General features: G+C 45.0%; 1 protein-coding gene across 4 annotated transcripts in view; it reads right to left on the reverse strand.

Annotated features, from left to right (window-relative positions):
* RABGEF1 (RAB guanine nucleotide exchange factor 1) overlaps positions 1–14147 on the reverse strand; it is a 50568-nt gene that overhangs the window by 33906 nt on the left and 2515 nt on the right. For 2 of the 4 annotated variants that reach the window (XM_059155253.1, XM_059155250.1), the window contains exon 2: positions 460–648. In XM_059155253.1, coding sequence (XP_059011236.1) covers positions 460–638 — 179 coding nt within the window. In that variant the 5' untranslated portion in view covers positions 639–648. Of the gene's footprint in view, positions 1–459; positions 649–813; positions 2213–14147 lie in introns of those variants that run through there. The other 2 variants (XM_059155252.1, XM_059155251.1) reach the window with 2 other exon arrangements.

Below are 14147 nucleotides of genomic sequence, written 5' to 3' on the forward strand. Positions count from 1 at the left end.
ATGCAAGGGCCATGTATACAAATCAACAAGTTTCCACCCCAGTGTGTTTATCACCACGTCAGATGCCACGCTAGATATATTACAAGAATGAGGAAAAGGATGTTTGGTGAGAGCCATGAGCCAAGGACTGTGCTAGGGACACCCCAGAGAGAGCCACAGTTCATAGTTCAAGTATGTGTTTTGCATTCCTCCAGTCCAAGAAGCCTATTATCTACATGAGAGAACTCAGACTAACGCACTCTAAACATAAGTAATTACAAGACAAAGATGAAAATAAATAAATCACTCAAAGCTATTCATTAAATACTGACTAAGAAGAAAAGGGTAAAAATATTCGTTTCTCTTAGCATTAAGCCGACGTGCTGATAGCTCGCCAGAGGAGAGAAAAGCGGATTCTGACAGTGGCAGAACTGCACATCCACCGTTTCCCAGTTAAACACCCCCCTTTAGTCCTTTTACCGCTCTGCCAGTTCCCAGTCCTCCTGAATCTGCTTCTGCCTTGCTTTGTGGTACTCTTCCCTCCAGCACTTGGAGCAGAAACCCTGCCAAGCAGGGTTGCCATAGTAACCACATCCTTTCTTGCACAGGAGCTCGGACTGATCCACATGAATCCCTCGGCGTTCAGACTTAAGGCTCATCTTCTTCCTGCTAATCAAATAAATAAGAAGGTCATGTTGCAAACGAAGTCACTATCATTCTTCTATCAGCACAGCAAGGAACAAAAATGTGTCCGTAATCTTCAAGCTATGAAGGGGGGGAGGCAGGCTGAGAGGGAGGGAAAAAGAGTGTAAATAGAACAAGTTGCTGGGGTACCTGGGTGGCTCGCCTGGTGAAGCATGAGATCTTGATCTCGGGGTTGTGGGTTTGCGCCCCACTCTGGGAGTAGGGATTACTTAAAATCTGGAAGGAAGGAAGGGAGGAAGGAAGAAGGCTGGTCCTGACACAGTCATACTGAAGAAAACACTTCTTACTTCCTTCTCAATGATATAAAGAACACTTTAAGAAAGGACTTATATTAGATTAAAAGCCTAAATGTAACATACGAACCTATAAAACTCACAGAAGAAAACATAAGGAAAAAACTCCATGACATCAGATTTGGCAAAAATTTCTTGGATATGACACCAAACATAAGGTAAGCAACAAAAGGAATAATAGGCAAATGTGACTGTATCAAATGCAAGCATGTCAGAGGGGGTCGGGCAGAGGGAGAGGGAGAAGCAGACTCCCTGCCAAACAGGGAGACCAGGTGGGGCTCGATCCCAGGACCCTAACTAACATCATGACCTGAGTGACGGCAAATGCTTAATGGACTGAGCCACCCAGGAACTCTGGTAACAAACGTTCATAACAACATTATCCACAATAGCCAAAAGGTGGAAATAACCCCCCCCCAAAAAAGTCCACCAACTGATAAATGGATAAACAATTGTAGTATATCCATGCAATGGATTTTACTTGGTCACAAAAAGGAATTAAGTATTGATATATGCCCCAAGATCAACCTTGAAAACATTATACTAAGTTAAAGAAGTCAATGATAAAAGAACACATTTTATATGACTCCCTTCATAGGAACGTCCAGAACAGGTAAATCTATAAAGACAGAAAGCAGCTGAGCAGTTGTTTAGGACTAAGGGGAAGGTGTGTGTTGGGGGGAGAATGGGAATAAAGGAAACAGCTCAAGAGTATGAGGCTTCTTTGGAGATCATGAAGATAATGGAAGATTTTAAAGTTGGCTGTCATGATGGGTACCACCGAACTGTCTGACCTTTCGATAGCTGAGTTTTATGATATGGAAATGATATACCTAATAAAGTTGCTCTTAAAATAAAGGTACAGGGGGACCTGGGTGGCTACAATGGTTAAGCATCTTCCTTTGGCCCGGGTCATGATCTCCAGGTCCTGGAATCGAGCCTCAGGTCACGCGCCCAGCTGAATGATTCTGCTTCTCCCTCTCCCTCTGCCTCTGCTTGTGCTCCCTCTGTCTCTCTCAAAAATAAATAATATCTTATAAATAAATAAATAAATTACAGGCATATGTTGGAGATATTGTAGGTTGGGTCCCAGACTACAATAAAGCAAATGTCGCAATAAAGTGAGTCAAATAAATGTTCTGGTTTCCCAATGTATGTAAATGTTAGGTCTACCCTATACTGTAGTCTATCTGGTGTTTAATAGTATTATGTCTAAAAAAAAAGTACATCTTCAATTAAAAATACTTTATTGCTAAAAAAAAAAAAAAGAAAAAGAAAACCTTTATCGCTAAAACCTACTAATTAACCACCATCTGAGCTTTCATTGAGTTCTAATCACAGACCACAGATACTATAACAAATAATAATGAAATCATTCGAAGTATTCCAAGTACTACAAGATCTTATGACACAGAAACACAAAGTGAGCAAATGCTGTTGGAAAAATGGTACCAACAGATGTGTTCAATGCAGGACTGCCTTACACCTTCAATTAAAAAAAAAATGCAGTATTTGTCAAACTCAATAAAGCAAAGTGCAAGGAAACAAGGTATACCTGTCAAAATCAGGAAGGAAGGCAGAGTGGGAAGTCAGATTCAAAGAACTATCAGCTTCGATGGTGGACAGACTATAAGCCAAGGAATGTGGGTGGCTTCTGGAAGCTGTGAATAACCCCTGGTTGACAGCCAGCAGAGAAATGAAGATCTCAGTGCTTAACTGCATGGAACTCAATTCTACCAGCATGAGTGTGTCTGGAAGCAGATTTTCCCCACAGCTCCAGGTAAGAGCCCAGGCTGGCTGCCTCCTTAATTCTGACCTCTAGAGATCCTTCACAGAGTACCCAACCAGAGCAAGCCAAGAGTCCTCACTCACAGAACTTAGGGATAATAAACGGGTGTTCTTCCAGGCCGCTAAATTTATGGCACTATGTTACGGCAACGACAGAAAACTAACACTCCTTTCCATTAGTCTTCTTGGGGGTCTTTGCCTTGTGTTCCAGTGTCTAGAATGCTGTGCGCCCTGCTGTTCGCACGGGGAATACTTATGATATGAAGGCCGCAGCATCCAAGTCATGCTTCCAGAAAGGCCTCCCCCTGCAACTCTACCTCAAGCAGCACCTCTCCAACCTCCCCACCCTTCCGTCCACACTGGCTCAGCATTGCTTCTCTCCATCCTACACATGTCTAACAAGGGAGGGAAAGGAAAGAGTTAACCAAGCAGGATAAATTGCTAAAAAAACAATTATGCATATTCTCAGAAGGGCCTGCTTATTACGTGACTGGCTCTTGGTCAGCTTCTAGGGGAATGGAGGTCTTGGAAGTGTCCTTGTGTTTTGTATGCTTGGAGCTTCAAGCCACACTATTCCAACTTGCTTCGACAGCTCATGCAAACAGTGTGATGTATGGCGAGTACCTGCTGTCTTTCTGGGGGGGTCTGGAGTTGCATTAACTGTGGTCGGTCCTGAAGGCAGTCATGCCTGTCTGACCAACCTTCAATAAAAACCCTGGAATTCAAAGCTTAAGTGAGTTTCCCGAACAGAAAACATCTCACATATGTTGCTACAATTTGTTGCTGGGGATTAAACACACCCTGTGCAACGTCTCTGCTGGAAAATGACTTGGAAGCTCATGCCCGGTATCCTCCAAATAAATAAATTTTATCTTATTTATAAATAAATAAATGTGTCTCTGTCAGGTAAATAAATAAAATTAAATACAAACAGTCATGTGAGTCCTTCTATCAAATCACCAAACCTAGGGGCAGTCTTGGGGACTACTGACACCGGCTATGATTATAAAGGGGTGGCATGAGGGTGATCTCAGTGGTAACAGAATAGTTCTGTATCTTGACTACGGTGGTAGTTACAGGAATCTACATACACGATAAAAAATGCAACAGAACTGCTAAACATGCACACAGTACTGAAATCAATTTCTCGGTTCTGATGTTGTACTATGGTTATGTAAAACTCAGACACTGGCACAACCTGGTAGCATACTACAGCATCTCTCTGTATTATCTTTGCAATTTTCTGTTAATCTGTAATTTCAAGTTAGGGAGTTATTAAAAATTCAAATAACATTTATGATTGAACCAATGTGTATCAGACAGATAAGCATATCACTCAGATTATTTCTAAATATGGAAAACAAAGAGAGCAAGTGAATCTCCAAAGTACACGCCAGGGTTTGAAAGGCTATCACAGTGGTGACGTTAGCTCTGTTTCAGGGGGCAAAGCAGGTACTTTCAACACACCTAGACTAGACATCAGAGCTACGTAAGCAGCATATCCTCTTCAGTTCGGGGAAAACACAAGGGGATCAACGGCCTGAGACGGAATTGTCTTTCCTGCCCCAAAAGACCTGTCCCTCATTAGTAAAGCCATAATCCAGAGGCAAGTTACTACACCCAGGAGGAAGGTGAGAGGGGCACATCAGTTCAATAAAAATACGCTTTTACGGAACAACCTGGGCATACAGAATGCATCATTCAATTGACCCATTCACATTAGGGAAGACAGAGTAAGAATTATCTCTATTTCTGAGACAGTTGAGATTACTATGAATTCTGCTTCAGAACTAGGATTCAATCTGGGTTGAAGTACCCCCCAAAACAAGGGCCAGAGGAGGTTCAATCATGTCTTGGTGGTTCAATCAGTTAAGTCTCTGATCTTGGTTTTGGCCCAGGTCATGGTCTTTTTTTTTTTTTTTTTTAAGATTTTATTTATTTATTTGACACAGAGAGATCACAAGTAGGCAGAGAGGCAGGCGCTGGGGGTGGGGTGGGGGGAAGGGAAGCAGGCTCCCCACTGAGCAGAGCCTGTTGCCGGGCTCCATCCCAGGACCCTGAGATCATGACCTGAGCTGAAGGCAGAGGCTCAACCCACTGAGCCACCCAAGCGCCCCTACAGGTGTTCTTTTTTTATGTTATCTTTTAGTCCCTGACTTTATATTATGAAGACATTATCACCGCTTTAATCAGACAATATTTAAAATCCATATCCAAATGTCACTGAGTTTCTATTAACTACATTGCTTCCAAAATGAATGTAAGTATCACACTGAGGGGGCTCCTGGGTGGCTCAGGGTAAGGATCAGACTCTCACTTGGCTCAGGTCAGGATCTCAGGGTCAGGAGACAAGCCCAGCCTCAGGCTCCGGCGTCTGCCTGAGATTCCCGGTCCACCTCCCTCGGCCCCTCCCCGGCCTGGGCTCCTGCTCTCTCTCTCACAAATGAATAAATAAATCTTTAAAGAAATATATCGCACTGAGAATCAGTGGCAGAGCTCCAATGTTAAATTTAACAAAACAAAGTATCCAAACACTGGCCTGCCCACTTCGTAATCAAGCCATGAAGAGAACGCTGAGTCGATGCTGCGGAATGAGCAGAGCCAGCAGAGCCGCATTCTCGGGGAGGGAGCTCCCGACAACAATCTGCCACTGTGCCAAGTCGAAGTCCATGTCGCACCCTCTCCGGGTAAGCCCAATTAGGACGTCAACCTGAGCTTGCCATGCCCCAGGCTAGCGACACAAACTCTGCTCTACTTCCCACCGTGCTCCGTCCTCCCTTCGCTGGCAGCGGTCAATCCTCCACGGGTCAGTTTCTTGGGAAAGTAAATGACCAGATACACCCTCTCTTCACTCCATTTAAACGAGCAACAAACTGCAGCACATTATGTGGTTTCAACCATGAACAGCTCGTTTCCCTGAGAGTCACACGGCAGTTTTAGCTTCGCGGCGGCCCCGACACCTCGGCCTCACCCAGCTGCGGCTGCACAAAGTGACACACACACACCTATGAGACGAGAACTACAAAAAGCAATTGCCTGAACGGAACATGTATTTATTCAGATTCGTTAGACAGCTCAATGAAATACATTATGTTCTAAGCCACTGAGAAGTATCTTGTGTATAATAAAAATATAATCCCATTAAACTCCAGAAACTTTCAAAAGTTGCGAAAACCATACCCTCCTGGGGTGCCTGAATGGCTCAGTTGGTTGTACATCTGCCTTCAGCTCAGTCCCACTCCTGGAGTCCCGGGATCGAGCCCCACACTGCACTCCCTGCTCAGCGTGGAGCCTGCTTCTCCCTCTCCCTCTGCCCCTCTCCCCCAACTCATGCTCTCTCTTGCTATCTGCCCCCTCAAATAAATAAAACCTTAAGACAAAATAAAATAAAAAACGTACCATCTGTTGGGGTTGAATTATGGCCCCCCAAAAGACAGGCTGAACTCAATACTGCGGAAGAAACCTGATTTGGAAATCAGCTCTAGGCAGATGTAATTATAGAATGAGGTCATGCTGATTAGGGTGGGCCCTAACTCCAGTAACTGGTATCCTTGTAAGAAGGCCCTGAGAGGCACCCAGGTATAAAGACACAGAGGCCACGTGGCCATAGAGGTGGAAATCAGAATGATGCGGCTACAAGCCAAGGAGCTACAGGGCAGCCAGCAATCATCTTCCCTACAGCCTTCGGAGAGAACATGGGCCCTGTGGACGCCTTGATTTCAGATTTCTAGCCTCTGTAACTACGAAAGAATGAATCTGTATAGTTTTGAGTCACCCTGCGCTAGTCTGCTTAGAGTACTCCTAAGAAAACCACAAAAATCATCCATTAAGAATTATAAACAGTAACTGTAAACAAATACTTGAAAGCAACAAGTTTTCCACAAGGTAACACAGAACCGGGGTTCGCAGCATCACTTGGCTCTTCCCAAACCGGTTAATCGCGTATCGCAGTTCATGAGAACAGCCCCAGCATCCGTCTGCTACCCTAGCAGAAAGGCCCCCTTTGGGTCCTCAAAATGACCTGCTCTGCACAGTAACTTACACAGTCATCGTCTTCATGAACAAGCCCAGAAACCCTCCTGTTAGTCCACCTTCAAATTCCACCCCGTTCAAACAACATCTGACTCCCCTTTCCCACTTACAGAATAATTCTTTCTGGTTCATACAGCATTTTATAAATACAGCTACTGCAATATGTTCTATTGTAAAAGCTTGCTTACATGTCCATTCCATGTTCACAGACACACAGCACAGTGCCCAGAACAGACTGACTAATCAATACACATTTCCTAAATTTATTGAATTATTTATTCCGAAGACTAAAAAATACCTATACAGACCATTTTCTTTCATTTTTTTCCCCCATATACACTCTCCAGGGCCCAGTGAAGATATAAGTAGAAATTTTAAACAGCAAAACAACTATCTTATGAAGCAGTTATTCCCAAATTTTAGCATGCAATCAGTATCACATGGAGGACTTATTAAAGCGCAGAGTGCTGGGTCCCAACCCAGAGTTTATGATTCAGGAGGTCAGGCGCAGGGCCTGAGAATCCACATTCCTAAGAAGTTCCCAGATGATGTGGCTAAGGACTACTCTTCCAGAACTAGAATTATAAAGCAAGCACAGCAATTATTAAAAAACCAATTTCTTCTCATGACTTCCTTACTGGTAGGAGACCTTCTTTTCTAAATACAATGGAGTAGTTTGTGGTGACCAACACTCCTGCTGAGAACAAGGAAAGCTAGACACACGTTTAAAATCCATTATTTAAAGGCATCAGAAAATCTAAAGGAATCTAGGTGCCTCTGGATTCTGGAAAAAGAGAGAAACTGTGGAGAAACAAAGCGACATTCTGCAGTCACTTTTGCCCCAAGTGTACCCATGCCTGGGACAAAGTGATGAGAATCCAGACTTACTTTAGGAAGAAGAACTACAAGAGCTTTTGGAAAAGAGGAAAGGCAAGACTCAAGGAGCCAAAATCCTAGTCAAACAGAGTCAAAGAGAGCTGGGCTTAACAGAAGGCTGATTCCCCCCACCCCACCCCACCCCACCCCCGCCAGGCCCAAGGACTTATACCAAATTTTGCAGCTGCAAAGAGAGGGCTTCAAAACCATTGGGAAACCCTCTGAAAATCTAGAGTGGCATTTACAGGGGCGCCTGGTGGGCTCAGTTGGTGGAACATACATACACCCCTTGATCTTGGGGTTGTAAATTCAACCCCCATGTTGGGTGTAGAGATTACTCAAAAATAAAATCTTTTTTTTTTTTTTTTTTAAGTGGGGGGGCCTGGGTGGCTCAGTCGTTTAAGCTTCTGCCTTTGGCTCGGGTCATTACCCCAGGATTGGAGCTGGAGCACCCGAGTGGGTCAGGCGCCTGCTTAGCAGGGAGTCTGCTTCTCCCTCTCCTTCTGCCCCCTCCGCGGCCTGGGCTCCTGCGCTGGCGCTGCCCACCTTCTCTCAAATCAATACAATCTTTACCAAAAAAAAAAGTGGAATTTTCAGTAATCTCACTGTTCTCAAGAAACAAAGATTACAGTATATAAGCCACCAGGGGAAGAGACTCCGGTGAATTCACTCCCCTACGGGTGGGAAGCTCTGGACGACTACTTGATAGTAGTAAAAGTAAACCTGAGGGAACAAAGCCTTATCGACCCAGCAACACAACTTCAACAGGCAGCTCAGTCCCTAATAGGATTAGGTGATAAGCCCCTACTCAAAAGGGAGGAGAGATTTTTCTCTCTGAAAAACAAAAAGAGTACCTTCCGGAGCTTCATTTTATTCACAACACCTAGTATTTACAGAATTAAAAACCAAAAAGAAAAAAAAAAAAAAAGACAATAGAAAGAGATGCTCAGATGATCCAGACAATGAAGTTAACAGAAAGACTTTTAAATAGATATTTATTTAAATTCCCTATTTTTTTTTTAAAAAAAGGTGAAAAATAAGGGCACCTGGGTGGCTCAGTGGGTTAAGTCTCTGCCTTTGGCTCACATCATGATCTCAGGGTCTTGGTATCGAGCCCCGCGTCGAGAGCCTGCTTTCTACTCTCTCTGCCTGCCTCTCTGCCTACTTGTGATCTAAATAAATAAAACCTTTTTTAAAAAATTAAAATTGGGGCACCTGGGTGGCTTAGTGGGTTAAGCCTCTGCCTTTAGCTCAGGTCATGATCTCAGGGTCCTGGGATCGAGCCCCGCATCAGGCTCTCTGCTCAGCAGGGAGCCTGCTTCCTCCTCTCTCTCTGCCTGCCTCTCTGCCTACTTATGATCTCTCTCCTCTCTCTCTGTCAAATGAATAAATAAAATTTTAAAAAAATTAAAATTAAAATTAAAATTTTAAAGTGAAAAATAAATTAAAAATAGGTGAGAAAAAGGGGAAAGAACAATTTTTTTTAAGAGTTTATTTATTTATTTGACAGAGATCATGAGTAGGCAGAGGGGCAGGCAGAGAGAGAGGAGGAAGCAGGCTCCCCGCTGAGCAGAGAACCTGATTTGGGGCTGGATCCCAGGACCCTGAGATCATGACCTGAGGCAAGGCAGCCACCCAGGCGCCCCAGAACATATTTTAAAAATGAACTGAGAATTGTAATCCCTAAAAATCGAAATGAAATGCTAGACCTGAAAAGTATAATAACTAAAACTAAGACTTCAAAGGGTAGATTTAAGAGCAGACCAGACCTAACAAAAGAGAAGATTAGAACTGGAACCCAAGTCAATAAAATACACCCACAATGAAGCAGTAGGAAAAACTAATAGGAAATACAGTGTGGGGGGGGAGTATAAAGAGAATCAGGGACATTGTGGAAAAGTCTATGGAGTATGTAACTGAAGTTCCTCAAAAGAAGAGGAAAGAATGAATAAGAAGCAATATTAATGAAATTTAAAACTGATAAAAAGACAACAAATCCAAGAAATTCTGTGAACCCCAAAGCAGAAAACACAACACAGAGATACAGCATACTTAACAGCTGATAATCAAAAACAAAGAGAAACTTTTGAAAGCAGCTAGAGGAAAAGAAACACATTACTTTCATAAGTGGGACAATAAAACTAAGAGCTAAATTTTCAAAAGAAATCATAAATGCCTTAAGACAACAGAATGACCTATTGAAAGTGCTGGAAAAAAAATGCCCCCCTAGAATGTGGTGTTTAATAACTTGTTCCCCTTAAAAATAAAGACAGAATAGGGGCACCTGGGTGGCTCAGTCAGTTAAGCATCTGACTCTAGATTTCAGCTCAGGTCATGATCTCAGGGTGGTAAGATCAAGCCCTGTGTCAGGCTCCACGTTGAGCCTGTTTGGGATTCTCTCTCTCCCTCTGTGCCTCTCCACACTATCCCCCCCCACCCCCCGCCACCAACCCATTCACCACCGTTCATGCACACTCTCTTTAAAGTAAAAAATAAAAATTATAAAGAATTCATTATGAGCCTACTAGCATTAGAAGAAATAGGAGAGAGAACTCTTCAAATGGAAAGAAAAATCAGTTTACCCCAAAGAGAAACACAAAGAAGGAAGGATCAAAAAGTAATGGAAACAGTAAACATGTAAGTAAATACACATAAATATTGATTACAAAAAACAACCATTTCTTGTGGGTCTTAAAATAATAAGTAGAGGGGCACCTGGGTGGCTCAGTGGGTTGGGCCTCTGCCTCCGGCTCAGGTCATGGTCTCAGGGTCCTGGGACCAAGCTCCACATCGGGCCCTCTGCTCAGCAGGAAGCCTGTTCCCCTCTCCCCCTCTGCCTGCCTCTCTGCCTGCTTGTGATCTCTGTCAAATAAATAAATAAAGTCTTAAAAAAAATCTTTTAAAAAGCACTTAATTCTTCTTCTCCAAATACAGTCCAAGCTTTGACTGAAGAATGAAACGGACAAATTTTCACCACACTTACATAAATGGCAGACTCACCCTTGTAACCCTCAGTGGTTGTGTTTGGGGCTGGAACTGGCTGGGCCTAAAATCCAACCTCCTGATCAGTTTTTCTGTTAGAATCTAAGAACTTTAAACGTCAAAGAATCTTAGCTTATTTCTCAAGCACTACTTTAAACAAAATAAGAAATAAGTTGAGATTTTTATTTTCTAATTTACTTATTCAATTACTAGCCCTAAGTACTAAGAAAGCAAAAGTTCTTATTTCTCTCTCTCTCTCTTTTTTTTTTTTCGATCATCTACACAGGGATGGGAAAGTTCTTCTTGAAATAAATAGCCTATACCCTCTTGTGGGTAACAACAATGACAAAAAAGTATCTGCACTTTGTTCCCAAGTATGTCCAAGAACAAAAGCAAGCTCTTGGAAGGAACCAGTGTTTACATACAGTTGCTATTCAAAGAACTTAAATATGGAGCAGTTTTAGCATATGGGTATGAACGCCCTTTGCCATCTGATTAATCCTCCTAAATGATACTTAAGAGGTGTCCGCCCATGACTGTACAACATTTGAAAGCCTAGACAAAAAAACCCTACACTTACCACACTACAACTGCAGTGGCTACTTAATTTATACAAATAAAGATATAACTCAACTGGCTAAATAGAAGCCAAGCATATTAATTCCTGAGACACTAATTACAATGGATTTTAGACATTTTATCTCATCAGCATACAATTCTGTTTTTTGTTTTCACATTTTTTAAATTTACATTCTTCTTGTAATATCCTATTCAAAACTGTGGTCACTAGCCCAAGTCATTTTTCAGGAAGATGTTTAAAAAACAATGCCAAAAGCTCTATGGAAATGCAATTAAGGAACCGCTAAGTTACATAACTACATTTAGGCAACAACACTTCCACCTCTTGTTTACTGACTAAAGATGAATAAGGATGTTCTTGATTCTGCTAGGTCATAATTTACAATATACCGGAGGAACTGTATTAGAATACTTTAAAAAAAAATAATTTGGAATTACCTGAAGTAGCTGCATATGAAAATACACAATAAATAATGGTTTACTCAGGTGCCTGGGTGGCTCAGTGGGTTAAGCTTCTGCCTTCAGCTCAGGTCATGCAGGGTCCTGGGATCGAGTCCCGCATCAGGCTCTCTGCTCAGCGGGGAGCCTGCTTTCCCCCTCCGCCCCCTCCCCCCGCCTGCCTCTCTGTCTACTTGTGATTTCTTTATGTGTCAAATAAAGAAATAAAACCTTAAAAAAATAATGGTTTACTTAACTGTACAACTTTCGTGCAATACACTTCCTAATGAAACGGAATGACAGTTAAGAACACAAACACCTTGCAATGGCATTACAACAAAAGCACAACCTAAATTCATCCCATATCACAGCAGCGTTGGGGCACTTGGGTGACTCAGTCAATTACATGTCTGCCTTCGGCTCTGGTCATGATCGCAGGGTCCTGGTATTGAGCCCTGCATCAAGTTCCCTGCTCAAGTGGGGAATCAGCTTCTCCCTCTCCTTTGACTGCTTCCCCTGGGTGTGCTCTCTCTTGGTCAAATAAATAATAAAATATTAAAACATACACACACACACATACACACAGAGCCGTGAAATCACCAGCTAAAGTTGACTCTAAAATGTGAATATTTGGCTCCTGGGTGGCTCAGTGGGTTAAGCCTCCGCCTCCGGCTCAGGTCATGATCCCAGGGTCCTGGGATCGAGCCCCACATCGGGCTCTCTGCTCAGCGGGGAGCCTGCTTCCCTCTCTCACTCTGCCTGCCTCTCCGCCTACTTGTGATCTTTGTCAAATAAATAAATAAAATCTTTAAAAAATATATGAATATCAACCTCTTTTTCTAGAATGGTGCACTATTTTTATAAATATTATGGTGGCTTTCCTGATGTCAAGACAAATTTAGAGTCAACAGAAAGAAAAAATATATGTATTTTATGTGCAAACACATGAAAAAATATCCCCAGTTTGCCAATCCTGATGAATGCTTAGAGACTCCCCCGCCCCCAGCTTTACAGACTACAACCAAAATGCCTTAAACTTGCAGCTCCCCAACCATTATCCGGGTAGAAAGATCCCAAACTGTCCAAGGCCCTTTAGTGACAGCGGGTTCGGGCACCGCGCGCTCACTGTGGCCGTGCGCGTCTGCTCTCCCCGTGGGAGCTCCGAGTCCCGCGTGCGGCCGGCACTGCCAGGCCAGGGTTGAGCGCAGACCACGGATGCGGTCAGCCCAGCAGAGCCCAGGCCTCCCCGGCTGTAGGACCGGCAACAAGCGGCCGCGCCGAGCCCAGGAGGAGCAGGCGAGGACGCGGAGAGCACACCGCGGAAGGACGCCCTCCTCACTCAGGGCCTGGGCCGCGCCGCCACGCATACGTCCGATGAGTCTCAACTACTGTGACTCCCACAGTCAGCTTTTTAGCCTGAGCAAAATACAAATATGTTAATTCTCTAGACCCTCCGTCTAAGATGAACGGATCTGTGCTTTTTTAAAAAACTAGATTCCAGGCCTGGACTCTTCAAGCCGAGGTTCCCTGGGCCGCAGCCCCGGCCCGACCGACCGCGGAAATGGCGCGTGCGGTGAGCGGCGTCTCGTCGCGTCAGACGCCCCCGCGCTCCTCAGGCGGCGAAAACCCAGCGCGCCGGCCAACGCCGCTCTGAGGGGAAACGACACCCAGGAGCACACACAGGTGCTCCAGGAACTGGTCGGGAAGCCCGGCCTGTCCCAGCCGCTTGTGGACTCCGCGCGGCGGTCTAAGAACTCGGGCCCACTATCCCGCCGGCTCCAGCCGCGTCCGCGGCATCACGTGCGCTCCCCGACCGGCCCCCCGCGGCGGCGAACCCTGCCGCTGAGCAGGACACCGAGTGCAGCACGGCACAGCCCTCGAAAGGCGGCTCTGCCCGGGCGGACGCAGCCGAGGACTGTCCGCACGAGGCGTCTCGGCAGCCGAAGGGAACCGGCCTCTCCTCTCAGTCCCGGACCCGAGCGACGGCCCGGGCTTCTCTCCGAGCCGGCGGCTGCCCCGGTCGAGGCCCCGGTCGAGGCCCCGGTCGAGGCGCGCTACAGCGTGCTGGACGCGCCCCCCCGTGCTCGTGCTCGTGCTCGGGTCTCCTCCCGCCGCAGTCAGGGTCCCACAGACGCGTCTGCGCCTCCGACTCCCCGTCGCGCCGCCCCGCACTTCACTTCGGTGCGGGCTCCGGAACGGCGGCGTCTGCCGCGGGGAAGACGGACGCGAGCAGCAGACTCGCTCCGCTTGGAGGACACGGCGACAGTGAGGTATTTTCTTCCGTTCACGGCCCTTTATGCGCCCGACGGGTAAGCGCGAGGCCTTTCGGTGGTCCAGAAGGAAACACAAGGTGCTTTTGCAAACATTGTGTCTAAAATTAGGAAACTCTAACAACAGCAACTACAAAAATAAAGTTTCATTATGTATTTTTCACTCTGGAGCACCAGAAAATTACAAATATATCCCATGTAAAAA

Source organism: Mustela lutreola, chromosome 17 (assembly GCF_030435805.1).
Source record: "Mustela lutreola isolate mMusLut2 chromosome 17, mMusLut2.pri, whole genome shotgun sequence".
Lineage (NCBI taxonomy): Eukaryota > Metazoa > Chordata > Mammalia > Carnivora > Mustelidae > Mustela > Mustela lutreola.